Source organism: Myotis myotis, unplaced genomic scaffold, assembly GCF_014108235.1.
Source record: "Myotis myotis isolate mMyoMyo1 unplaced genomic scaffold, mMyoMyo1.p scaffold_m19_p_7, whole genome shotgun sequence".
NCBI classification, from domain to species: Eukaryota; Metazoa; Chordata; class Mammalia; order Chiroptera; family Vespertilionidae; genus Myotis; species Myotis myotis.
This window is the reverse complement of record NW_023416379.1, coordinates 72,641,908-72,667,935: the sequence shown is the minus strand read 5'-3', so window position 1 is coordinate 72,667,935 and position 26,028 is coordinate 72,641,908. Positions and strand designations below refer to the sequence as shown.

Genomic DNA, 26,028 nt, shown 5'->3' with positions numbered 1-26,028 from the left:
CCAAGATTGAAATGAGAAGTGTCCCTGTTCGCAGCTATATCCCAAGTGCATGGAAAATATACAGTGCCTAATAGGGCAATGAAGATTACATGAATGAATGATTAACTTTAGGAACTAAGGCAGAAAGAGCTTCCAATGACAACTTTGAAAACAGGAACAACTAAGCTGAAGAAATTCAGCATGAATTTTAAAAGCTCTATAACTAGAAATCTTAGATATGAGTTGAAGTGAGGCTTCTTAACTCAAGGGTTAATTAGCTGTGTACCAAAAGTATTCACTACTGGATTCAGTGAAACAATCACAGTGGAATCCCATTATAAAACGGTGTAAAAACCTTATGTTTCATTGCACAAAAGTGTGCTCTTCTATAGTTTTCTTTATGCAAATTAATACTATGCTCTTTCCTCCTTGAAAAGGCTAGGAAGAGGGGAAATAGTCTACTGAAATTATAACCAGATAGTCAGCCAAAATGAATTTTTACCCCGTCAAAGTGAGTTTTAGATTTTCTGAGATTCCTTACCATTAGTAGAGGAAATCAAGGATTTATTTCACTTAGTTCAGGTCTTGGGTTCACTGTTTACATGTTCTCAATAATAATAGTGAATTGAGATCAGGAAAATATTTCTATTCCAATTTCCATGGTCTATATTTTTTCTAATATCATGGTTTTATACACAATATAGACACCTATATTATCCTATAGTAATACCAGTCAGCTTGTCTCAGTGAAATGTATGGTATGTGATCTGTACTGGATGTTTTTCCTTTGTCATCATGTAGTGTGTCATTGAACCTTATATGGCCTGCCAGCCCCCTCACTGCTCACCAGAAACTCTTGGATTTCTTCACTGTACAGGGTGGGGCAAAAGTAGATTTACAGTTGTTTGTATAGAAAATAATACAATATTAATAAATAATAATAATACAAGAATAAACTCTCTATTCTCACAACTGTAAACCTACTTTTGGCCCACCCTATAAGTATTAGAGATATAAATGATTCTTAGAAATCGAAAGGAATTTTAACTTGAGTCCACCATGGAATGCTGCACAAGGGAAAAATCCACACACAGGAAAAGAAAACTTATTATAAGGTTCTCATAGTGGGAATTCTCTAAAATTTGAAGTTATAAAGGACTAGGAATGCACTTAAAATCTGTCTTCTTTGGGTTCTCTTATTCAGCAGATGAGGTGGATTTAAAATATTTTAGGGCTTCATGCAAATTTTGGAGTCCTGGCCAATTGTATGTATTCCCATGACATATTCTAGGATGTCAGTTAAAAGAAAAATCATTGCAGACAATGAAATTTAGAGATAATATTTCTTTGTCCTCCTGGAAAACAAGGAAGTAAATGCTCTCAATATCAGGATCATTATCAGATGAGAAGCACTGGCTAGACTATGCATGTAAATCAAGCAAATAAATAAGTTATTACTTCAAGAAGGTGAAAAATAACTGTCTGCAAAGTTTAAATTATTGGAATGATTTACAGAATTGTGGATCTGGAAATAGCAAATTAGGATATGAGAAATGGAGCTTAAGTGCCTTGATCAAATTCCCACCATTTCTAGGCTTCCTAATTCAGGTTTTAATGTACAATTTGTATGTGAAATAAGAAGGAAAGGGGACAAAGAAAGCATTCATAAAATAAACTTTTTCTTTCTTTCTTCTTTATGAAAGATCTCCTATATGCCAGTCATTGTACTTAGCCCAGCATAAGAGGATAGTTTAAGGAGCCTCAAGGAGATCACAGGACAAAGCTAACATGAAATTTAATAGATTACAACACAATTATAATTGATACAGTGGGGCCTTGGCTTACGAGTTTAATTTGTTCAGAGACCGAGCTCGTTAAGGAGCTCATTAACTCAAATTACTCTATGAATTCAATGCAAAAACTTGGCCGAGAGACAGCTGGTATCTCAAAAAACTCATTAGTCCGGACACTCGTAAGTCAAGGCCCCACTGTATTTGAAGAAAATGCTGGGGAAAGTCTAGAGAAGGGAACTACTAACTTCCATCATTCAATTGAACTTGGACTGAAATCTAGCATTTATTAATCTCAGAGAAGTAATTTTCTGAGCAAATACGAATTTAGATGCTTTTCAACTAAGATTACTTTCTTTTTTTTTAAAAAAAAATATTTTTTTATTGATTTTAGATAGAGAGGAAGAAGAGAGAGAGGAAACATTGATGTGTGAGAGAGAAATGGATCTGCTGCCTCCTGCAGTTCCCCTTCTGGGGATCAAGCCCATAACCTGGGCATGTGCCCTGCCCAGGAATGGAACCAGCCACCATTTGGTGCATGGGGATGACTCAACCAACTGAGTCACACTGGCCAGGGCAAGAATTCACTTTCTTTAAATACTTTTCTGTATTAATTATTTTGTGTCATCTGGCCTTGTTTTTTTAAAACAGAATTATAAGATCTATGAGAAAAGAGACTTTAAAGGTGGCAGATGCGTAGTAAGAACACCATAAGTATTTGTAAGGTACACATAAATGCTATTACTAAATAAATAGGAATTTTAAAATCAATTATGCAAAATAAGTAAAACAGGACTCTTATTCAGAAACACATTATTAGCAATTATAGTGTTACATATATTTGAAATATAGCAATATTTCTTTTAAAAATTACTCCATCTCTGGTTTTATAACTCACTCTGATTTCTTTTACCCAGTTGAGACAAGTTTTATAGAATACCATAGAGTGCATCTCCATTACATGCTAATAAGCACCACTGAGGAGCATTTTCTTTTGATAAAGAGGTGCAAATTACTCAGGTAACTCTTCTGGTGCATCAAATGTTACTCTGGTGACTTAAAAAGTGTCTGCCCTCCAGTGCTCTGCTATCAGCAGAATCCAGCCTATTAAGAGGTGTGCATTTCTCAAAGTGTCCTCATTCCTGCTGTGGGACCAGGTACTTTGGGGAGAAAAATCTGGATGGTTTTTAACGTTGCAGAACTATATTCTCTGATTGCTCCTGAGATACTATAAATGTTGAAGTTAGTAGGGGGAAAATCAAGTATAGGAACAAGGAGCCATTTTAGGAAAAGTTGGCATTATTTAAGTACCCGGAAAGTAAACTTTTAATGCTTATCTTTCTGAAAGTAGGTTTAAAATGCCACCTTCTGAGTAAATTAACTTTTAAAGATCATTTCAGAAAGGACGTAGGAATCATGGTGATTCCTGAGAGCACACCTCTGTGTTCACACTTTGCTAGACCAACATAGCTAGTTGTTTATATTTCTGAGACATGAAAAATAATCTCAAAAAAAAAAAACCCTTTAAAACACACATGCTGTTTATTTTTGGTGCATTATAAAGCAATATGCAAAAACCACAAGTAAAGTAGGAAGCCTAAGTTAAACTCTTGTACAGTGGTTCTCAACCTTGGCTGTACATTAGAATCACCTGGGAATCTTTTTAAAATCCTGATTTCTGGGCCTCATCCTCCGGAAAGTCTGTTTCTTTGTTATGGGGTGGGGCCACAACATTAGTAACAAAGAAACAGAATCTCCGGAGGATGAGGCCCAGAAATCAGGATTTTAAAAAGATTCCCAGGTGATTCTAATGTGCAGCCAAGGTTGAGAACCACTGCTCTAGTACTACTGGCTGCCAGTGTTTTGGTTTGTCAGTCATTGAAGAGCATTACAACAAGGCTGATGAAAATTCACACTGACTCTAAGCCAGTGAGACCAGTTGGTTGGTCTCAGTTAAGTTTCTGAAGAATGTAATTCTTTGTGAAAACATATTTCAAATATATACTTGTTGTTTTATGGTTATTTATTCCCAAAGAAAATATGTTACTCAGATATTTTATTGTTGTTGTAATTCATATGATATCTGTTTTCTTTATGTAATTTTAAACTATCTATCCTATTAAAAATAAAGATATTACCATCACACCTTCTAAGGGTGAAGCGCAGTGTTAGGCATTTTATGTATATTATCAGCAAATACAAGTTTCCTGCAAGATACGTGCTAATGTTGCCTTCCTTTTTTAGATGAGGAAACTATAACTCAGAATTTTCTTAAAAAATGTTTTTATTGATTTCAGAGAGAGGAAGGGAGAGAGAGAGAAAAAAAAATATCAATGACAGAAAATCATCTATTGGCTGCCTCCTGCATGCCCCCACTGGAAATCAAGCCTGAAAACTGGGCATGTGCCCTGACCAGGATCAAACCATGACCTCCTGGTTCATAGGTCAACTGAGCCACACACTGGCCAGTCTATAACTCAGAATATTTATCTGTAACTGTCTTACCATCTTTCCACCACCCCTTTCATCCAAAAGAATTCCTGACTGCCCCTTCTTCACCCTTTCCTTTTCTTTCCTAAAAATAGGACTTAATTTTATTTCACTCCCTGTGGTTTATATACTAATTGGTGATTTCAACAATTAATTAGCTAAATGAGTGAGATTGTAGCTTTAATGTTGTTAACAAGAATGTGGGCTGCATGAATTGAATTTGTTAAGGTGTAAATCTAGGTGTTCATTCACTCAAAGTGAATGGTAGAATTATCTGCTCCTCTCTGAGCATTTAAAAATATTAATGGTTCAACTATTTCATCCGCACAATTTGTATGGCCACTATTTATAATCATTGAGTTTATTGTTTTAAGATGCAGATGGTAAAAGGGAAAAATACTGAAGGAGAAATATATGACCAACATCTGTTTTCACAGATGAACATAATGAATTATGTTCCAAGAAGAGTTAACTTAAGTGCACCTTCAGTTAATGCTCTCAGGAAATTCAATCAGTCCGTGGAAAGCATTTACAGCTTTTATCACTATTTCAAATTTTTAATTAGATATATCCCGTTAAAAAAAGTAACACTTGAGATACTTCACTTTGAGAATAATAAAGGACTAGATCTTTCTAAACATTCTTTCTCAACTATAGAATCTTGTGCACATGGCAGACACCTGGTAATTGTTTATTGAATACATTAATTATATTTAAGTAGCTTACATTTCTAGTTTGTACCCACAAAGGAAGCCCCAGGCTTCCCTCAGATGGATTCCTCACTTGGAGTGGGAGTCCCAAGAGTCTTGCCCCCAGGGCTGCATTTGGATTCCAGTTCAGCCTCTTCTTTGTTGAAAGACCCCTATGCAAGGCTCTTATTCTAAATTCTGATGACACATTTTAATTGTTGCAAAACATTCTGAGCTGCTGACATGCATATCAAACTGCCCATCAGACATCTCTTCAGGTGTCTCGAAGTCAACTTTTTGAAACTAAACTTACCTTTTTCTCCATACTGCCTAATACTCTTCTCAAGTTTATCATTGGCAAATGATGCAAACCATTATTATATTCACCCAGAAAGCTAGCTACCTAGTTGTTTTTTGTGTCTTCCATGACTTTATCCATGCTATAGCATATAGATATATAAAATTAATATTGCATATATTTTATAGTTATAATATACAACACACAATATAAAATATATTTTAAACTACAAAATAGATAACATATTATATAATGAATGATATGTAATATAAATATATAATTATAAAATACACTGAGTGGCCAGATTATTATGACCACCTGACGTTTGTAGGCAAATTAGCTATAATTTTGCACTGAAGTTGCTAGAGGGCCAGACCATTATAAACTTCTGAATAGCACAACATACCTAAGTATTGTTGCTGATCAGGTTCATCCTATCATGTTGATGGCGTATCCCAATGGAGATGGCTTCTTCCAACAAGACAATGAGCCATGCCACGGTGCTTGTATTGTGCAGGAGTGGTTTCAAGAACATGAGGGAGACTTTACCTTGCTTAGGCGGCCCCCACAATCACCAGATCTCAATCCAATTGAGCATTTGTGGGACGAAGTTAAAAGAGCCATCAGGCAGCTGGTTCCACAACCATCAAATCTCACAGAACTGGACAGTGCTATTCATCAGGCACGGTGTCAGATTCCTCGCATCACCTTTCAACATCTTGTGGAGTCAATGCCAAGAAGAATCGCCGCAGTATTGAAGGCAAAAGGTGGCCTAACGAAGTACTGATGGGGTGGTCATAATAATTTGGCTGATCATAATAATCTGGCCACTCAGTGTATAAAACATTGTATATTAATTACTATTATATATTTAATTAATTGATATCATATATATGTTTTATATATATTCCATACTGTGTATATGTATGTGTTTATGCGTGTATGTTTGTGTGTATGTGTAGGTATACTCTCTGCTCTTCTCTACCTTTGAGCTAGAGGTACATTACCAAGTACAATTGATTAGGCCTATTCGATTGCTCTTATAGCACATTCAAGATCAAACCCAAATCCCTTAGCAAGAAATTCCATGCTAGGCCTAGCTTGAGCTGACCCTGATTTCATTCTAGATAATAGGAGTTGATAACTACAATGATCTCTTAAAGTACAAGTATGCTATCATATTCATTGAAAAAATTATTGGGTCTGGAAATACAGGAGTGTTGTTGGTAAAGTTAAAGTTTTAAAATATATTTCTCAAAAGGAAAGTCATCTTATTTTTGCAAAGAAATAGACTCAGAGTCAATTTGGAGATGGAACCAGGAGAACAAACCCATTTAATATTTTAGATACCCATTAAATTTTGGCAAATGCATGATTCCACTTTACTTAATGTATTGGAAAAAATTTTACTTTCCTTAACAATTAGTAAATGTTTATGGATTAGCTTTTTTGATTCATCTTAAGAAAGATAATGATTTCTGGTAGGGATCTTATAAACTAGAGATGGGCTGGGTTTTTTGGAACTTTTGAAGAAAACCCTCTCTTGCTATTGAGGAAGTTGTCCTAAATACTAAAATTCTATTCAAGAGCAGTCACATCCTCTTCATCTTTGAAGAAGTCTTTATATGAAATTCCTAAGTGGCTTTTGAAAGTAGATGTTTCCATTTGGCCATTTTAACCATGAAATAAATAAATAACAACTAACTCCAAAGTTCAAACTTTACATAAACAACAAATATAAATGTTTAAAATGTGCTACATATTGAAAATATGAATGGGTAACTTCAAGACGACAGTTGATAAATATATGAATAATCTATTATGAGGAAAATTATTAAAATTTTTGAGGGTAAAGTTCTGAAATACACCCATGGACTAACTAATTGATGCTTGGTATTTCTCTATTAACTTTACTTTGGTTTAGTGTAATGTGGGTCTGTAGCCATGGCTTGAATTTTTAACCTAGGAATTAAACCCAATTTTTTTTTTAAGTTTTGGTATGGAAATCTTAGAGCCATTTTTCTTAACCCATCTCCATTTATTTACTCACCCTTGTTTAATGCCACCAAGTTTACTTCATGCATATACCTAATTTCCAGATCATAGTATGGTCTACAATTTTATCTTTAGTGTTAAGCCTAGGTTGTTTGAATTACTGCTGTTTCTGATTACGAACTCCAGGAGGGTAAAAAAAAATTGCACGAAGAATGGCATTCCAAGTAGTTTAGCTTTCAGTGGGTGATTTTTATTAGCTTCCTAGGCAAGGCTACCATGATTTGGAATGTTAAAAATCACTGTAAGTGAAATATGTTGTTATTAGTATAAGATTCCTTCCCTTTGGTCATGGTGGTGGTATTTTTTAATTGCTTACTCAGTTTTAATCCCTACCTTACACATTATTATATTTAATAATAAACTGACTCAATTTGTACCATTTGATTTCTAATTACCATGTATTAATGACTGACATATGTACTTAAAAATTAAATTTATATTTTATTCTTGACTCTGCTATATAATATCTTGAAGCTGTTGAGTAATGCAGGCCAGTAGTTCTCAAATTTAAATAAATATCTATCTTCTTAGACTGGAATTAAAATCTCATCTCAGTAAAAAGGAGAAAGAGATGCCAGCTAGAGAAGGGATTTCCAAAATGGAAGGTACAGAAAAAAATAGTGAATAATAATTGGATACAACATAGAAGCTTGTCTGCTTGATTTAAAAACTACTTTAATTATTGTCGAATAAAATCCAGAATCAATGAAAAGCCTACAGAATTCAGCCACTGACTTTATGAGAAATAATGGAAGAAGGAATAAAAATGGTGATATAAAATAATAATTCTCTTCTCCAAGAATTCCATTAATGTCTTTAATTCACTGGAGAAGGCAGGCTTGGTGACAAAGCTTCACAGATGAAGAGAATGCATTTGCAGTTATTTGGTTGTCTTACTCTCCCTAAGTCCCTCCTTTCTATGTTTGAGAACAGAAATGAGCCCAGTGTATTCTCAGACCAACACATGGGAGGTAGAAAAAAATCAGGCTTTAAGCTCAGAGAAATGTTAAACTGGTTGTTTGACTAGCTCTAAATCTCTGGGATTTTGTCCCAACCTGCCTATATGTCACCTTTCCTAAGTTGGTGCTCTCATCTTACCACCTGTGCCACAAAATATTTTGGCTAGCCTTTGTCCCTGATTACTGTGAGTTGACTTCTAAACCCTAGAATTTCTTGGAGCAACTGGATCCATGGTGGATCCCTCTGACCACACCTGATAGTTGATGCAAATGAGATGACTCAGGATGGGGGCTGGTCCTGCCAGAAAGACCAACCATGAGATTAGGGGGTGGGCTTTGTCCATGGGATATCAACCCAACCTGGGGAGGGGAGGAGAGGAGGATAGATATTGAGATGGTTCAGTCAATCAACCCTACACAATGAAACTGTAAAAACATTCTGAACACCGACGCTTAAATGAGTTTCCCTGGTTGGCAATACATTGTTGTTAAACATCAGACTGCCTGGAGAATAATGCAGGCCTGAAAATTTCAAAAGCTTCACGTTTGGGACTCTCCAGACCTTGCCTTTTGTGTCTCTCCCTTTGCCTCATTCTGCTTTCTATCCTTTTGCTATAATGAAACTATGATTTGTAGTATAGCGCTTTACTGTTACATGAGTTGTTCTGGCAAATTATCAAACCTGATGGGGTAGTAGGAACTGCCAAATTTGTAGGCAGCCGGTTAGAAGGAAGGGTGGCCTGGGGTCTCCCAGACTGTGATTGGTTGTGACGTGAAAGGCAGTTTCGTGCAGACATGTGCCCTTAACTTATGAAATACCCCCTCACCCAGTCTCTTGTTTGCTCTCCCCATTCTTCTCAGCAGCCCGAATCTTAGTTCTTTGCCCATGACGGGACCTATCTCTGACAGAACTTCCAAATGCCAAAAGCCTCCTGGGCTATCTGTCTATTGGCTGCTCCTGCACTCCGCTGAGTATAAAGAGCCTTCTGAGATCTTTCTCCAGAGAGACTGACCTATCTAGTCTAGGTTTTGTTTTGTTTTTTACTGGCATATCTTGTTACCAACTGAGCTAAAGTTTTGACAAGTTACCAGTATGGTTATGTAAGTCATTTGTTTAATACAAAAACACACTGATTATAAATCATCAATAATAATAGTTATATTTTCAGCTGGCGTAGTTTCAGCAGTTCCTATTGAGTCATTCAATAAATAATGACATATATGATAAATGAAGTGTATTATATTTATTTCAAACAATGTTTCTTTTTAAAAATCCATGACCTCTTTCAATAAACACAAAATCTCCTCAAACTCTGGAAATTATGTGAAGACTTCCTAAGGAGGCATATCTCCTGGGTATATACTTTCATAGCTGGTGTATTTCCAAGAGGGCAAGACAGTGATTTCCTAGCTTTGTATTTTGTATTCTGTACTTTGTGTTTTAAAACCAGTTCCTTTTTTCAACATTCTAAATATAAATCTATACCATGTTGAATATACTTTTTGTACATTATTTGTTCACCCCAAGATTCTGACAATAGATCTCTCAACTCTCCCCTCCCCCTCAGTTAAAATGATTGTACCATGAACTCAGCAGGAGAGAAAGTGATAAAAATAAACATTCCTGTGGCTAGTTTTATTGTCTCAACATGAGAGTTGTTAGATGCATGTGGACTCTAATTTTTTTTGTGGACTTTGTATCCGTTGGGCACATTTTAGACAAAGTCAAGTCTGAGATTTAACTGTCCAACACACAATTGTTCAAAAAGGGACTAAATTCTATTTCCATTACCTCACTGTATAGTTTTTTTAAATGTTAACTTAAAATGCCAGGCTCTAGGCCACACTGTTTACTTACAAAATACCAATTTTTCTAAAAGTGGTCTGCATATAACTTAAGTATGACCTCCAATAATGCAAATGAATGGCACATTCATATTAAGTTCATAGGCTATTTTTCATCCTGCTCACATGCATGCATCTATTTAAAACTTACTCTGAACCTTAGTTTGCAGTAGGATCACCCAGGAATCTTTAAAACTAATACCCAGTTCTCATCCTCAAAGATTATGATATAGCTGATGTGAGGTAGTAATTGGACCTTGGTATTTTTTCAGTATTCACCAGGTGATTCTTAATTGTGTAATTAAGGTAAAAAAAATCTCTGATCTAAAATACTGACAAGCAGGTTCCAGTTTTGCCTGAAACTGCTGAATTTAGGAGTGCACAATTCAAAACATAATTGAAACAGTTAACAAAATTAGCAATGCAAGCAATGAAATAGTGGTATGGCACATGGCTCTTTTAGATAGTTTCTTGCCTAGGCAACATAATCTGCATTTATTATCCAGACAAGTTGGATTGGATATACACCTCATGGTAACCTCTGAGATAGTAAGAAACAGAAAATTAAAATTTTTAAGTTAATTTTACAACTGAATTTAAAAATGCAATATCATTAGCCTTTCAGTTAAAAATAAAATTCAACAACCTATATTAAAATCAAATAGAATAAATCATAGTATTGTTTTCAATAGCTTATCATGTAACAACTTCAATATTTATAAATCCTAAGAAAAATATATTGTTTGTATTAGTTTTTAAAACGATAAAATCTTGCCCATGTTAAGAAAACTCAGCTTCATTTGTAAAAGCACATTTCCTCAACTTCGTATTTCTATTTACTATTGAAAAGAGAGTCTTTGTTCTGGAGTCACATGGCTGGCATGATGGCCAGTTAGCTCCATTTTCCTTTGCTGTTTTACAGATTAATTAATGTAGGGCTTATTTTCACACCGGGAGAATAATCATTCCAGTTTCTCAGCACAAAATTAATACATTCATGTTCTGCAATTGACTTGAAGTGAGGCACTCAAATGTCCTAGAATACGACACAAAATTCTTTTTGCTTTCATTGATTTTAAGACAGTGTATTAATATTATCCTCCTTGGTTCCACACAGCTGTCATCTAAAATGCCACTAAAGAATGGATGCATAATTGGCTCTTCAGCTCACACATTAAATACATTTTAATAAACAGCTCTTTTCTCCGAGAAGAGACTATTGCTGCCCGTTCTTAGCTGTCAGTCTCCAGGAGAATTTAGAGGGTGTCTCTTATGTGGAGCATTGCTTAGCCAAGCTGATCTATGTACTGTATTTAAAATTCTCTCTTATGGAATTATGACCTAATTAGACTTATCCAAAACAACTGTGATGAATCATAAATTAGGAAATATTTTTAAAATGCAGAAACTGATTTGCAATTCCTGTACGTCAAATATTCAGCTTCCAAAAACAAATTCAAGTTACCGGTATTTTAATATTTTAAGTGTTAGTTAAATAATTATGTAACATTAATTAAATGTTAGTAAATAGTAATGAAATATTTAACAAATATTAACACATTAAATAATATAATAAATAATAATCATATTTATTTTCATCCTAATATTTAAACATTTATATTTACATTGCTATAAGAAAAATAGTATACTATTTAATATTACATTTCTTCAAATATCTTGAATAATTTAATTGCTTTGAAACCCCAAATGATACTTGTTTTTCTTGGAAGTTGACATATTTCTTTCAATGTGAATCATAGGCCCCAAAAAGACAAATACTACTTCCTCTGGTGATGCACACAACACAATGTATAAAGATTCAAAGTGAATGACTGGATTTTTCTACTGGTTTATTTAAGGCCATTTCCTAGCAGTGGTCAGAAAACTGCGGCTCGTGAGCCACATGCGGCTCTTTGGCCTCTTGAGTGTGGCTCTTCCACAAAATACCACGTGCGGGCGCGCACGTACAGTGTGATTGAAACTTCGTGGCTCATGCGCAGAAATCGGTATTTTGTGGAAGAGCCACACTCAAGGGGCCAAAGAGCCGCATGTGGCTCGCGAGCCGCAGTTTGCCGACCACTGTAAGAGATCCTGAATGAGCGATACATCTGTGAGTCTTCTGAGTGCAGCACACAATTATCCCAGGCAGCATTCCTCCTTCCCTTGCCCCTACCTCAGCTTGAGGGAGAAAGCAAAAACTGACCTGAGCCGCCCCACATACTGTTTGAATCCATGGTGTTGCTGGGAAACTGAGATTTGGGGTTATGATTTTATAAAAATACAGACATTCCATTGAGATATAATATTTATACCCATTATACAGTCCAAATGTTAGAAATTATTTAGAATGAAAGTGAATAAGTAAATGGAGATGCAAGATTTACAATTGAGAATAAATGTTATTGATGTTAAAGATTGTTCAGAGTTTATTAAAGATGATCTATAAGTGGGTACTAGTTAATATGTGAGGTATAGAAAAATAACTAAGCAACATCAATCTATGTATGACATACGTGGATCCTTAAATCACTGTTCCACATACATATTTAAATTTTTTTCTTCTGCCTATTTGGGTAGCATAGGATGAACAGCCAGTATTCCGTACTTAAATCTCACTCTATATAATACTTAATACCAAAAGCTGAGTGCATGTAATGTGTATTAATTTAATTGGGCTTCCAGGTTATGATGCTGAGGACTTACTTTTCCTTGTCGTTTGACCTGGTCCTTTTTCTATTGTCGATGTACGTAGGATATGAGAGTATGAAAGTTATCAAATTTAAATCTCATGACCACATGGATTGACATGCAAGTATTTTCTTTGTTTCTTGGTTACATAAAAGAAGGGACTATTCCTTTTCAACTGAATATATTAATAGTTAATTCTGATAGTACATGTGAACATATTTTAAACTCTGTATTTTGTATTGGTACAAAATAAGAGGCCAGTTTTGCTTAGTGTTTAAAGCAGACCAAAGTGTCTTAGGTTCGATTCTGGTCAAGGGCATGTATATACCTTGGCCGGTAGGGGCATGTGTGGGAGGCAACCAATCAATGTGTCTCTCTCACCTCAATGTTTCTCTCTATCTCTCTCTCTCTCTCTCTCTCTCTCTCTCTCTCTCTCTCTCTCTCTCCCCCCCTCCCCCTCCCCATGCCCATCCCTCCCACTCTAGAAATCAATGGAGAAAATATCCTTGGGTGACGATTTAAAAGAAAGTGATAGAAATATATTAGGATAGAAAAATCTTAAAGGAATTTTTCTAAAGTAGTCTAAGTTGTGTACCCTTTTAAGATAAAATATGTATCATGATGATTAAAAATTGGTAAAATGTATAACAAAAAGTAAAGAATAAATAAATGTAGTAGTGTAATTTAGGGTGATTTAAATTTCCTTCTTTTTTGACCTAAATTTTCTATTAGTTTTACAGTAAGAAAATAAATAACTTATTTTTAGGTTAGTCAGACTTCTGTATCTGCTTAGATTTCTAAACACCTGTGGCAAAAATAACTCTTATAAAATAAAATGAGTATGCATCTGTATCATTTAAAACTTAGACACTTTTGTTCAGAGCTCCCTGAACCCTACTCTGTTGCCCAGTATTTACCACAGATGGACCACAGTGAGCCCAGAGGATTTGGGGGGATGGGTTGAACCAGGGAGGTTGGAATCCTGGCTTGTGAGCAGCCTCATTCCTCAGCAAAAACAACAACAACAACAAAAACAACAAAAAACCAAAAACCAACAACAAAAGAAACCCCCCCAAAACAATGTAAACCCCATCATTTACAGAGGTAAGCTCTGATCTCCTGCCTGTGGCTCCTGAATTTCCATTAGGTCTGAGAAGCAATAGTTTGTATTCACACACTTTTCCCTATTGCCTTAGTCAGTGGTTCTCATCCTTCTGGCCCTTTAAATACAGTTCCTCATGTTGTGACCCAACCATAAAATTATTTCTGTTGCTACTTCATAACTGTAATGTTGCTACTGTTATGAATCATAATGTAAATAACTGATATGCAGGATGGTCTAGGTGACCCCTGTGAAAGGGTCATTCAACTGCCAAAGGGGTCACGACCCACAGGTTGAGAACCGCTGCCTTAGATGGTGTTAGCCTATAAAGGATAAAGGGGGGCAAGTATCTGGTGATGGAAGGAGATATGACTTTGGGTGGTAGCCACACAATGCAATTTACAGATGATGTATTACAGAAGTGTGCATTTGAAAAGTACATTATTTAATTAACTAATATCACCCCAATCAATTTAATAAAAAATAAAATGTAAAGAATTTGGAATTAAAAATCTCATCTCTTGCCCTAACTGGTTTGGCTCAGTGGATAGAGCATCGGCCTGCAGACTCAAGGGTCCCAGGTTCAATTCTGGTCAAGGGCATGTACCTTGGTTGCAGGCACATCCCCAGTAGGGGTTGTGCAGGAGGCAGCTGATCGATGTTTCTCTCTCATCGATGTTTCTAACTCTCTATCCCTCTCCCTTCCTCTCTGTAAAAAAATCAATAAAGTATATTAAAAAAAAAGAAATCTCATCTCATTACCAACTACCCAGTCATCTATCATCAACTCCATCCCCACCATGCAAAGCTGTACAGTGAAGCTCATAGGTGTGATTTTTCTCAGGTTGATGTGACAAGTGTAAAAACTAGTAACTGTGCTTTTGCAAATGAAATTTCATTTTTAAAAAGTGATGCACAAATAATGTCTTCTCATTAGCATGCAACTGCAAGAGATTGTTCACTGCAGTATGCCCAGGATTAAGCACAATGGCTTACATGTATTACCCATTAAATAAATATTCAAGAGTAAAGTTCTCTGACCTTCTGTAGAACTCTTGCATCACACAGTTTAAAACATGGCACCATTTTTTTTTATATGTAGCCATGTTTCTGAACAGTAGACAGACAGTAGAACCCAGGGAGGGACAAAGTCTATCTTGTACATCATCATATTCCTAGAGCCTGTTAATACTTATGTGCACTAAACTAAAGTTGAATGAATTTAAAAAAAGGCCCCTATTGTGTCCTATTCATCTATCATCCTCAGTAACTAATCTTACAATATAAGAGGCTTGATTCCCATTTGATTAAGAATGTGCTGGAACAGTGGAGATACACTTATTGGTGTGTTGAATTTAGAGAATGCTGCAGTATTGGGCGGGGCTACCCTGGGGTGTTGGGCAATCTCTCAGCTCAGCCTGGCTGGCCCAGGCATGTGGCTTTGGAGAAGGCCTGGGTTGGGGATATTATTGTTCTTAATAAAGACCAAATGATATCTTTGGTCCCTCTTTCCAATGAGGGAAGAATATAGAGAACAAAATTAAAGCTGTACTTTCTATGGTAGCTCACCAACTGGGCTGGACCTATGCAAAGGTGTCCATCAACTATTATTTCTGTGAAATAATTTCTGAAAATATGTTTAAATTGTTTTGAAGAATATTCTTATCTCTCTCAGTCTGGTGCTCATTGTTTACTAATTCTTTATTTTTTTCCTGTGAAATGCTATAGAAAATCTTCATCCCCTTAGATTAGTAGGACAACAGTTGGCAAGATTTAGATAAGATCTCACTAAGCTGAATATCTTTTCTTTAAAACAAATTCAAGTTTAAAGTACCAGATCCTGTTCTCTTTCTCCCACAGTCCACAGAACTCTGCCCCAACTCCCGACAACAGAAACAAAAATGAGACAAACTTGAGTTCACATTCTTGCTATGTCTTTTGCTGATTGTTTAACTGAGGCAGGTTACTGCATGGCCTAAGCCTTAGTTCTCATTTGTAACATGCAGATGACAATGTGAGTGTGTACCCTGCAGGGTAATAATGGGGACTGGTTTATAGATACACATATAATGCATAATGGTGATTATCTCCATGGCCTCTAATCCTCATTACACGTTGCTTAGCACAGAGCTACATGAGGTACCCTGTGTGTGGTTGCAGCAATTAATTAATAGCGTTCTAACCACTGATGAGAATATAAAAACAGAAGTTGACTTAACCTCTGTGGTTCAGTTTCCTCACTATTAAGTGGAGATAAAAAATACTTAATATTACAGTTTATTATAAAGCAATACATGAGAAAAAATATATAAGTAATCAGCTTATGAATGGCAATTGTAATATTGGTTTACCTTTCTACTCCTGTTTTTGCGCTCAGCCTAGTGATATTCCACTGAGAGAAATTAGTCAGTTTGGTGACTGTGGGTCCAGGTAGAGTGTACTTCCTCCCGATGTCTGGACCATCCAAATGCCATCCTAATGCAGGGCTACACCTTCATGATGTGGAGCCCCGCATGCGGAACATGTATTGTCTCCTTTATTGTTTCCCATAAGTGGGAATGGAGTGGCATTGGCATTATGTTAATAAAAATCTGGGCCTGGAAACCCTTAAATGAATGTTTTTCAAGTTGGTCAACTGTTGTTGCTGTAGACGTCTTTTAAGAAACGAGTAACTACCCTTTAGAATTTTTTTTTTTTAATTTAGTGGAGCGAGTAACTACCCTTTAAAGTGATGTACTATATTTATACGTTTCATAGGCACTCAGTAAAATCTTACTGAATTGAATTACAATTAATTCTAAGTGTTATGTATTTTAATTAAGCAATGTATTTTTTAAAATTAATTTTATAGGCTAATATATTTATTGAGTATTAATTCTCATGAGGCAAGCATTATCTGGCAATTTTAAGAATAACACACACTATAGAAAATAACTTGAAAGCTACAATATCTGCCCTTAAAAGTTTTTAAATATTTCAATTGTGTATTACTCTGATGATCTTTCTGAAAGCAGGAAAGACACATGATTATTGTCAAATCAATGAGTCAGACAATGGACACAGTGAAACTTATAAGACACTGTTCAGATATACTTATTGTTGCTGTTGAAAATGATCTATGATTGTGAATAATTGCTTTTGAAATATTGATCGAAATTGATCTGTCCAATTTTCTGGCACTGGTTCTGTATGTCAAATCTCACCCTGGAATTACATAAATCAACTGAGTCTGGACTTCTGTAAAAACTGGGGCGAGAAAGATAGAAGTAATTTCTGAGTTGTCAGTGACTGATGAATGTTCTGATTTCACAGTTTTAGTAAAGAAAAGGTCTTACCGTAGCTGTCATAGGCATCCTCACTTACTCCATGACCGTAGTCATAGTATTCAGGCACACTGCAACAGATTTAGACAGCAATCAATGTTACTGTAATCAGGAGGGATCAACCCAGAAACTCAGATGGGATTTGAAAGCAAATGTGTGCTCAAGTAGTATCCCAATTACCTGTAGGCATAAAACAGAATTCTAAAGAAATAGGAAGAAAAATAACAGGTTATTGACAAGGAGTGCTATGATTTTCTCATGCCACCTCAGTACTTCTTTCAATTTATAAATCAATTTTCCCCTAAAATACAAGTGTACTCTTCAAAATTTGTCAAGAGGAGAGTTATAAAAGGTATATTTCTAAGAAAAGGTGCTGTATAAGGTGACAATCTGGTCAACAGTGTATGCCTTTTAATGCTGTTATCCTAAAAAGTTGCATCAATTTCATCTTCACTTCCAAACATTGAAATTATGTTTATATTCCTCTTTAGCCCTTCCACGGCATGTTCATGCAGTTCTCAAATATATAAGCTGTTTCTTTTTACTCAGCATTTTGGTAGATGCGTCTACATTTCAGTAACAGAAAAAAGGAGTTCTTCCTCCGTTTCTTACTGAAGTTACTTTAAGTCTTCCCCCACCACAATTGTCATCAGTTCATCCAACAGCAAGTTTCCCCCACTAAGGCACCGTCCCTATTAGCCTCTAAGCATTTTTTATATCTCCCATCCTCAAAAACCTTCCTTCACCCCGAGATCTCCTTCTAGTGATTATCTTTTTCTCTTTATATCAAAACTGCTTGAAAAGATGTGACTTCATTCACTCTTTTTCACTGCCTCTCCTTTCACATGCTTTTGAAGACATTCCAGTCAGGCTATTTTCTCCACTGAAACAGCTTTTGCCAATATCTTGCCAGTTTCAAATCCAATGGTCAAGACTTGCTCCTCATTTTGTGTTAGCACATTTAACACAATTGATCATTTTCTGCTCCTTCAAACACTTCAATTGCTACTGAGATGTTCTCTCTTGGATCTTCTTAGCTCACTCCATTTCCTCATTCTTCTCTACTGGTACTCTCTATTTCCCAGCCACTTAATCCTGAAGACTACTGGAGCTCAGTTATTAGGATTGTTTTGCTTTTGATACTCCCTAGGCAATCTTATCTGTTCCTATGGCTTTAAACCATCTCTACTCTGATGATTTCCAAATTATATGTCCAGCTTTAGCACCTCCCCTCCACTCTGGTCTCATATATCCAGTTGCCTTCCGCATATTTCCATTTGGATGTCAAACTTAACACATCCAAATATAAAAAATTTCCCTGGCTGGTGTGGCTCAGCATCATCAAAAGGTGGTGGGTTCAATTCTGGTCAGGGCACACGCCCAGGTTGTTGGTTCAATTCCTTGTTAGGACATGTTTCGGAGGCAACTGATAGATGTCTCTCTCTCTCTCTCTCTCTCTCTCTCTCTCTCTCTCTCTCTCTCTCTCATCTCTAAGATCAATAAATTTTTTTAAAAAATATTATTTCCCATTCAGACTTGTGCTTTTTGAATGCTTTCCATCTTTATAAATGACACCTTAATTAGTGTTATTCTTGCTGAAAGCTGTGGAGTCTTCTCCTTTTCTCTCACATCTAATGTCTAATCCAACAGCAAATTCTTTCACTTTTTGCAAAATATATCCAGAATTTAAACATTTCTAAACATCTCCACAGCTATGACTATGATTATTTTCACCAACTTTCACATAAACAAATACAATATAACTGGTCTCTGTGCCCTGCTTCCTCCGTTTCAGTTTTCTGCATAGCAGTCAAAGGAATTCTTTTTTCCCCCTCATATATTTTTATTGATTTCAGAGAGGAAGTGAGAGGGTGAGAGAGATAGAAACATCAATGATGAGAGGGAACCATTGATAGGCTACCTCCTGCATGCCCCCCACCAGGGACCAAGGCCGCAACCCAGGAATGTGCCCTTGATGGGAATCGAACCTGGGACCCTTCAGTCCGCAGGTGGCACTTTATCCACAGGGCCAAAGTCATTCTCATAGAAGTAAATTAGATCATATTAGTTCTCTATTAAAAGCCCATAAATAGCTTCCCTAGTCCTTTAAGGAAAAATGTAAAAATCTTATTTTGCACACATAGACCTGTCCCACTTCCCCTTGGTTCACTCTGCATAGGGCAGGTTGGCCTCCTAGCGAGTTCCTGAATTTAACAAACACATTACCGTCTCAGCACCTTTTCATTAGCTATTCCCACCACCTGAACACACTTTTCCTAAACATGCAGCTGTCTCTTTTCTTCTTCTTTCAGAATCCACTCAAATGTCATTTGCAAGAGGTTTCTCTCACTAATCTATCTAAACTAGCATCCACCCATTCTTACCTTGCTTTGTTCACCTTACTATCTATCAAGTCACTAATGTACATATTATGTAACCAACAAACACACTTTTGTTTACTCCCTTATTTGGCTGTTTCCCACGTGTAGAATGTAACAGCTCCCTGGCATAGGATTTATTCTCTCCTTAGTTTACTTGCTTGTATTGTTTCCAGGATGATTGGTCTACAATGCCTGGCATATGGTAGCTGCTCAATAAATCTTTATGGGATAATCCATCTTATTGCTCAGAGGAAGATTAGCCACCATTTACATGAGTAGCCTAATGTACCCAAGTTATACTTTTTAAAAATAATATACAAAAAGTGGATGTTATTTTAATTGAGCTTAGTGTTTGGATAGTGAGTGCATATTTTGATTTACTTAGGGATCTATTAATATTTATGATACACTGTATTTTAACCTCAAGTTCCTTCATTTAAAGTCTTCTGCCTAAATCTTATTTATGAATTTATCAATTACCTTACGATTACTAATTTCCTTTTAGTAGACAAAAGTGTAGCAAGGAAATGGCTTTATATCAAAAGCTAAATTATGTAAGAGCTGAGTGTGGGTGATAGACGACAAAGGGTTAGGGGGGAAGGAAGGAAGAAAAGCCTCTAATTATGACACTGTCCTTTCCCTAAGGCAATCTCATAGGTCTCATTTTATTAGAAACTTGAGATTTCATTGATAGTAAGTGAAGAGAAGCAAAAAAGGAAAAGTCGATATATTGAAGAGAGAGACAGAAGTTTGGCCATTTTTATCTTCTGGAAGGCAAGTGCTAATGCAAAGATTACCTAGCCCAGCCTTCTTTGCCTGGGATAGTTATACGCAAACTATCTAGGAAAAATGTATGGCACTATGGTCTTCTTCCCATCTTCCTAATGGTTTCAGATTGTAGGAACCTAAGGCCATTGGCTGGTGGCTGGATGTTTATCTCTTCTTTCCCACACTTATCTTTTTTATTTTATTGTTGACACTATTACAGTATCCCCCATTTTCCCTACATGCTTATCTTAATAAGAATGATGCAACCCAATTGAGAACACTTATAAACGTGTAGCAAATTCCTGAGAATTGTTACATTGATTCCCTGGATAATCAAGAAGTGGCAGCCCTAAGAATACCATGCTTTGAAAAGCAGCATTCTCATTTATAGGGGTGAAGAGAAAAATGAGAGCATTGTTAGAAGCTTCTCCCTGCCTTCCTCACAATCAATAATTTTTCCATGAGAAAGCCTGATTATGTTTCCCAAAGTGTGTTATATGAAGACCAGTAGCCCCCCAAAACTACCATGTAGCATTACTATGTTTCTCACTAGATTCCAACTTTAATTGATGAAGATAAGAGAGGGGGTAAAAGAAGAATAGTGACAGTTATTATCTATCATACATTATACATACACACCAAGAGGGAAGGTGAACTCTCAGAAGTCTAAAATGGGGAAAGTGGAACATGTAAGATATTTGTGAAGTAATGGGTAATGCAAAATCATGGAAAATAATCACAATGAACCCTCTCAGCATCAATACCTTTGCTCATCCAAATACTACTCCCCATTTCTTCTATAGGAGAGTAATTTACATTGGCAAAAAATACACTCCCCAACCACCCTTGCAGGTAGATGTGCCCTTGTGACTAAGTCATGGGATATGCACAGGAGAGATGGGGGCAACTTTGGGGCCATTTCTAATTTAAGAACAAGCTCCTCATCTTGGACTTGTGCACCATCACCTCCTCAGTTGGTAGAATGCATTCAAAGTGATGATCTAACATCTACCGTGAAAATAAAGGGAACGACTAAGGAAGTCATGGAATGAAATATAGGAGGAACTTGTCTCTATCTCAGCGGTTCTCAACCTGTGGGTCGCGACCATCGGAAAACACATATAGCATATCAGATACTTACCTTACGATTCATAACAGTAGCAAAATTACAGTTATGAAGTAGCAACGAAAACAATTTTATGGCTGGGCGTCACCACAACATGAGGAACTATATTAAAGGGTCGCGGCATTAGGAAGGTTGAGAACCACTGCAACTGATCACTCTGGAACAAACTTAGTCTAAACCACTGCCTACCTCACTGAATATTAAACCTCATTGTTATAACAATTTAGTTGAATATTGAAATCAGTATGTAGAAGTGTGGAATTGCCATTAAAATCCCCAAACATGAGGAGTTAACTTAATCAGAGGGTTAAGAATGCAAGGAAAAAGTACTGTAGAACAGAAAGCTGATGGCGATTGTAATGCCATTGCCAGAGAAAACTTGGCCGTAAGCCTATAAGCTTGTGTATACTTTGCACTATGGGGGGAAAAACTGAACAAATCCTGTTAGTAACCCTTGCTACTTTTAGGAAGGTTTACAAAAGGTGTATGCTCAAATAGGAATGAGTCATTTTTCTAGACGAAACAAAAGTGAATTGCACGTGACTAAGGGAAGTTATCTCTGCCTGATTTATGTGTTAATTTTATCATTTAAAATGGGAGTGGGTTTAGAAATGTGGGGCTTAAGGGGCTTAGATAAGTAAATGGTTTCTCTTTCTAATAGCAATAAATAATGAGTGTTGCCCAGAGATGCCCTCGCATCTTGCCATTAGACTATGAGCCCTAGAACAATCCTCAGGTCCCCTGACATGCACCAGAGGAAGCATGCTGCGAAAACTGTGAAGTCCCCACCGAGGACATTGCTCTTCTTTACCCGATTCACATACAGCCAAGGATAAGGCCATGTATCCATTACGATGAGGAAGAACCTGCCAGTAAATCTTGAAAAAATTTCAGAAAAGAGAACCCAGGCTGCCAGATGCATTAATCAGAAAACTCATTTCAATGCTGTTGCTTAGGTGTTGTTTAATCTCAGTGTGCCAATATTCTGTAATTGTTATTTCCTATGGAACCTTCAGTATTTCCCCAAAAGTTTCTGCTGTTCCTTTTCCACCGCTTTACATTGGGCATTTTGTAAGGGGGAGAGGGAAGGAAATATAACTTATTATTTAGGCCACCACACTTCAAAAAACCACATCAAGACCCATTGTAGAGGTCTGCATATTTTCCAGAGATTCTGTATTTTGAGCTGGTTGCATATATTTGAACTGAGCTTGGATTTTCTCTGTTGGATAGAAGGCAGGAATCTTTTTTTGTTTGGTTGTTTGTTTAATGAGAAGGGTATTCATACATGTTTGCATGATTAGAGTTTGGGCCATAGTAGATTTCTAGTTGTTCCCCTCTAAAATCCATTTGTTTCTTATTTAATAAAAGAGGCTGACTTTCTCAAGACTACATTTTCTAGTGTTCCTTACATTTGAGAGAGGCCATGTGCAGAGTGAGGTGTACAAATTCTTCATGATTTGCATAAAAGTAAATTCCTTGTCCTCTACTTCTTTTCAATCTTCATGTAACTGCCTGGAAATGCCAATGATTGTAGTGACTTTGGAAGTCTATGTTAATCATGGAGCATTGGGCTGAATCTTTGTGTCTCCCCAAATTTGTATGTTGACATCTCAACTCCCAAGGTGATGGTATTAAGAGGTGGGGCTTTTGGGAGGTAAGTATATATGAAGGTAATGCCCATATGAATGGGATTAGTCCACTTAACAAGGGGGAACCCAGAGAGCTCTTTACTTCTCTTGGTTTGAAATACAGTTACAATTATAGAAATGTTAAATAAAATTATGACAATTATTGGTGATTTAAAACTTACTCTGGCAGTTATGGTGACATGATTTCTCTAGGAATTGATATATATCATCAGCATATAACAGCGTAACTGCACTGACACATTAAACAACATCTAATTATTACAGGTAAAATTCTACAAAACATTTTGACATTTTCATATCAAGACCGTAGACACTAATAAACGTTTGGAAAAAATAATGAAAAACTGGAGTAACGGAATCAGAAAAAAATATCAGGTTAATTTATTAATGGTCAAATGTAAAACAGATAAAAATGAGAGATGAAAATTTTCAGGTATTTATTTATTTATTTATTTAGGAGCATTTGCCCTAACTAGACTATGCTAGTTTATTAAGGCAACTAATTAAGTGGAAATAAGCATAATAGAAAAAAAAATAGGGTGTAATTTGGTTTCTAGTAAGCCAAATAATATCTTCACCATCATCCCACTATTTTTGCAAGCAAGTTCTTAGTGAGCCTACCTGTGACACAATAGCACTTATATTTCTATAGTTCTTCACACTTTAGCAATAGGTGTTCATGTTCCTGTGAATAGGAGAAACCATGCTGATGGTGGGACAGACTTGCCCAGAAGTCAGTGAGACTAACCAAGCTTGTAAAGGAAGCTATTTTGACATCCATTTGTTACAAATAGAGATACTGGCAGTGATGTAAACGGTAACACTGCTCTATTTGATGTGTTATACAATCAAACCAGTTATACTCCTATAGTGGGGAAAAGAATAGAGGATGCAATTTTTTTTGAAAAAATCAACACTTTGTTTAATATTTCAACTGTTTACTTGGAAGAGTATAAACTTTTTTCAGAGATAATTTAAGGTTACAATTACACCATAGCTTGTGTGGCTCTCATAAGATTAAAGTTTCTATACTCCTAGTTTCCATACATTTGGTTTGTGCCATGTTGTCCTTCATTGCAGCCTTTCCCGGACTCTTGACTACACTAAAGATTTATGTATATGAAAATAGGACCAGATAAGGCTGAGTTGTAACTAAAGATTCATTAATTATTTTTTGCATTGAAGTAAAGTAAGAAACACAAAATACTAATTTAGAAGAACGAATAAAGGGACTTGATTAAAGTATTAATATGAAAAACTTTTAGCAATCTAACTATTTTTAGCACTTAAGAGAGGGTGTTCTTAAAATTTGTTCTCTTAAGCATGGATGCTGAAACCTTGTTATGTTGTGAATTTACACTGCATTTCCAGAAATACCTGTCAAATAAAGATACATTTTCAGCCCAGGTTCCATCCTCAAATTGAAAATTGCTAGTTCCTTTATATGATAATAACATTTTTCTGTTAAATTTCTTAAAGCTCCATATAAGTGCTACTTACAAAGCTGTAAATCTAGTGTGTAAAATAATGACAGCAACACACAGGAACGTGTATCACTTCTCACCACCAACCACAAACCTCCCTCAATGTCATTCAGAACATTAAACAAACATTTCTGGGATGGAGAAATGGGAGACTTCATCAAATAGCTCAAGGCCCCACTGCTTTCTTCCACATCACATTATGGTCGTGTTACCTGCTAATTCTGTTATTTCTGGGTCTTCCCTGGAGGGACATCTCCTGTTATTTCCAGCACTAAGGGTGAAGTGTACCAACATGGGATCAACCTTATTGTCATGTTGAAAAATGGGAACTATTTGTGAGCAGTTTTATTTTTGAATGATTTCTTCAAAATTATTTTCTTCTGTCTGTCCCTTCCAGAACAAATTCTAGCTTCCCACAGACCCTGGCTACCTATATCACGCATCATTCACCTCCCCCAACTAATCTTCACTTTCTTTATTCCCGACTGTACAAATTAATGGTGTAATACCCACAAAACAAAAACCCTAGCATTGTTTTGTAAAACATTGAAAAACCAAATAGGCAGGAATAAAAAAGCCCTCAGGGAAATTACAATCGATCAGAAAAGCCTTTAAACAAGTGATAATGAGTGATTTTATTATTATTATACTAGAGGCCCATTGCACAAAAATTTGTGCACTCGGGGGCGTCCCTCAGCCTGGCCTATGCCCTCTTGTAGTCTGGGACCCCTTGAAGGATGTCCACCTGCTGGCTTAGGCCTGCTCCCTGGGGGATCAGGCCCAGGCTGGCAGTCAGACATCCCTCTGGCAGCCCGGGAGCCCTCAGGGGATGTCCACTTGCCAGCGGGGAGCAGGCCTAAGCTACAGTCGGACATCCTTAGTGCTGCTGAGAAGGTGGGAGAGGCTCCCACCACCACCGCTGTACTGGCAGCTGTCAGCCTTGCTTGTGGCTGAGCAGAGCTCCCCCTGTGGGAGTGCACTGACCACCAGGAGGCAGCTCCTGCATTGAGCGTCTGCTCCCTGGTGGTCAGTGTGTGTTATAGTGACCAGTCATTCCCAGTCGTTCTACTGTTAGGATCAGTTTGCATATTACCCTTTTATCATATAGAATAGAGGCCTGGTGCATGGGTGGGGGCAGGCTGGTTTGCCCTGAAGGGTGTCCCGGATCAGGGTGGGGGTCCCGCTGGGGTCCCTGGCCAGCCTGGGTGAGGGGCTGATGGCTGTTTGCAGCTGGTCACACCCTCTTCAGGGTGGGGGTCCCCACTGGGGTACCTGGCCAGCCTGGGTGAGGGGCTGATGGCTGTTTTCAGGCTGGTCAAGCCCCCCCAGTGGGGACCCTCACCCCATGGAGGTTTGGCCAGCCTGGGTGAGGGGCTGAGGGCTTTTTTCAGGCTGGCCA

General features: G+C 36.9%; 1 protein-coding gene across 2 annotated transcripts in view; it reads right to left on the bottom strand.

Moving 5' to 3' along the window:
- Window positions 1–26,028, bottom strand: part of KHDRBS2 (KH RNA binding domain containing, signal transduction associated 2) — a 500,563-nt gene that overhangs the window by 4,560 nt on the left and 469,975 nt on the right. For both annotated transcript variants that reach the window (XR_004969007.1, XM_036318302.1), the window contains exon 8: window positions 17,231–17,289. Coding sequence is in view for 1 of the 2 variants with exons in the window: in XM_036318302.1 (XP_036174195.1) it covers window positions 17,231–17,289 (59 nt within the window). In the remaining variant the exon portion in view is untranslated. The remainder of the gene's footprint in view (window positions 1–17,230; window positions 17,290–26,028) is intronic.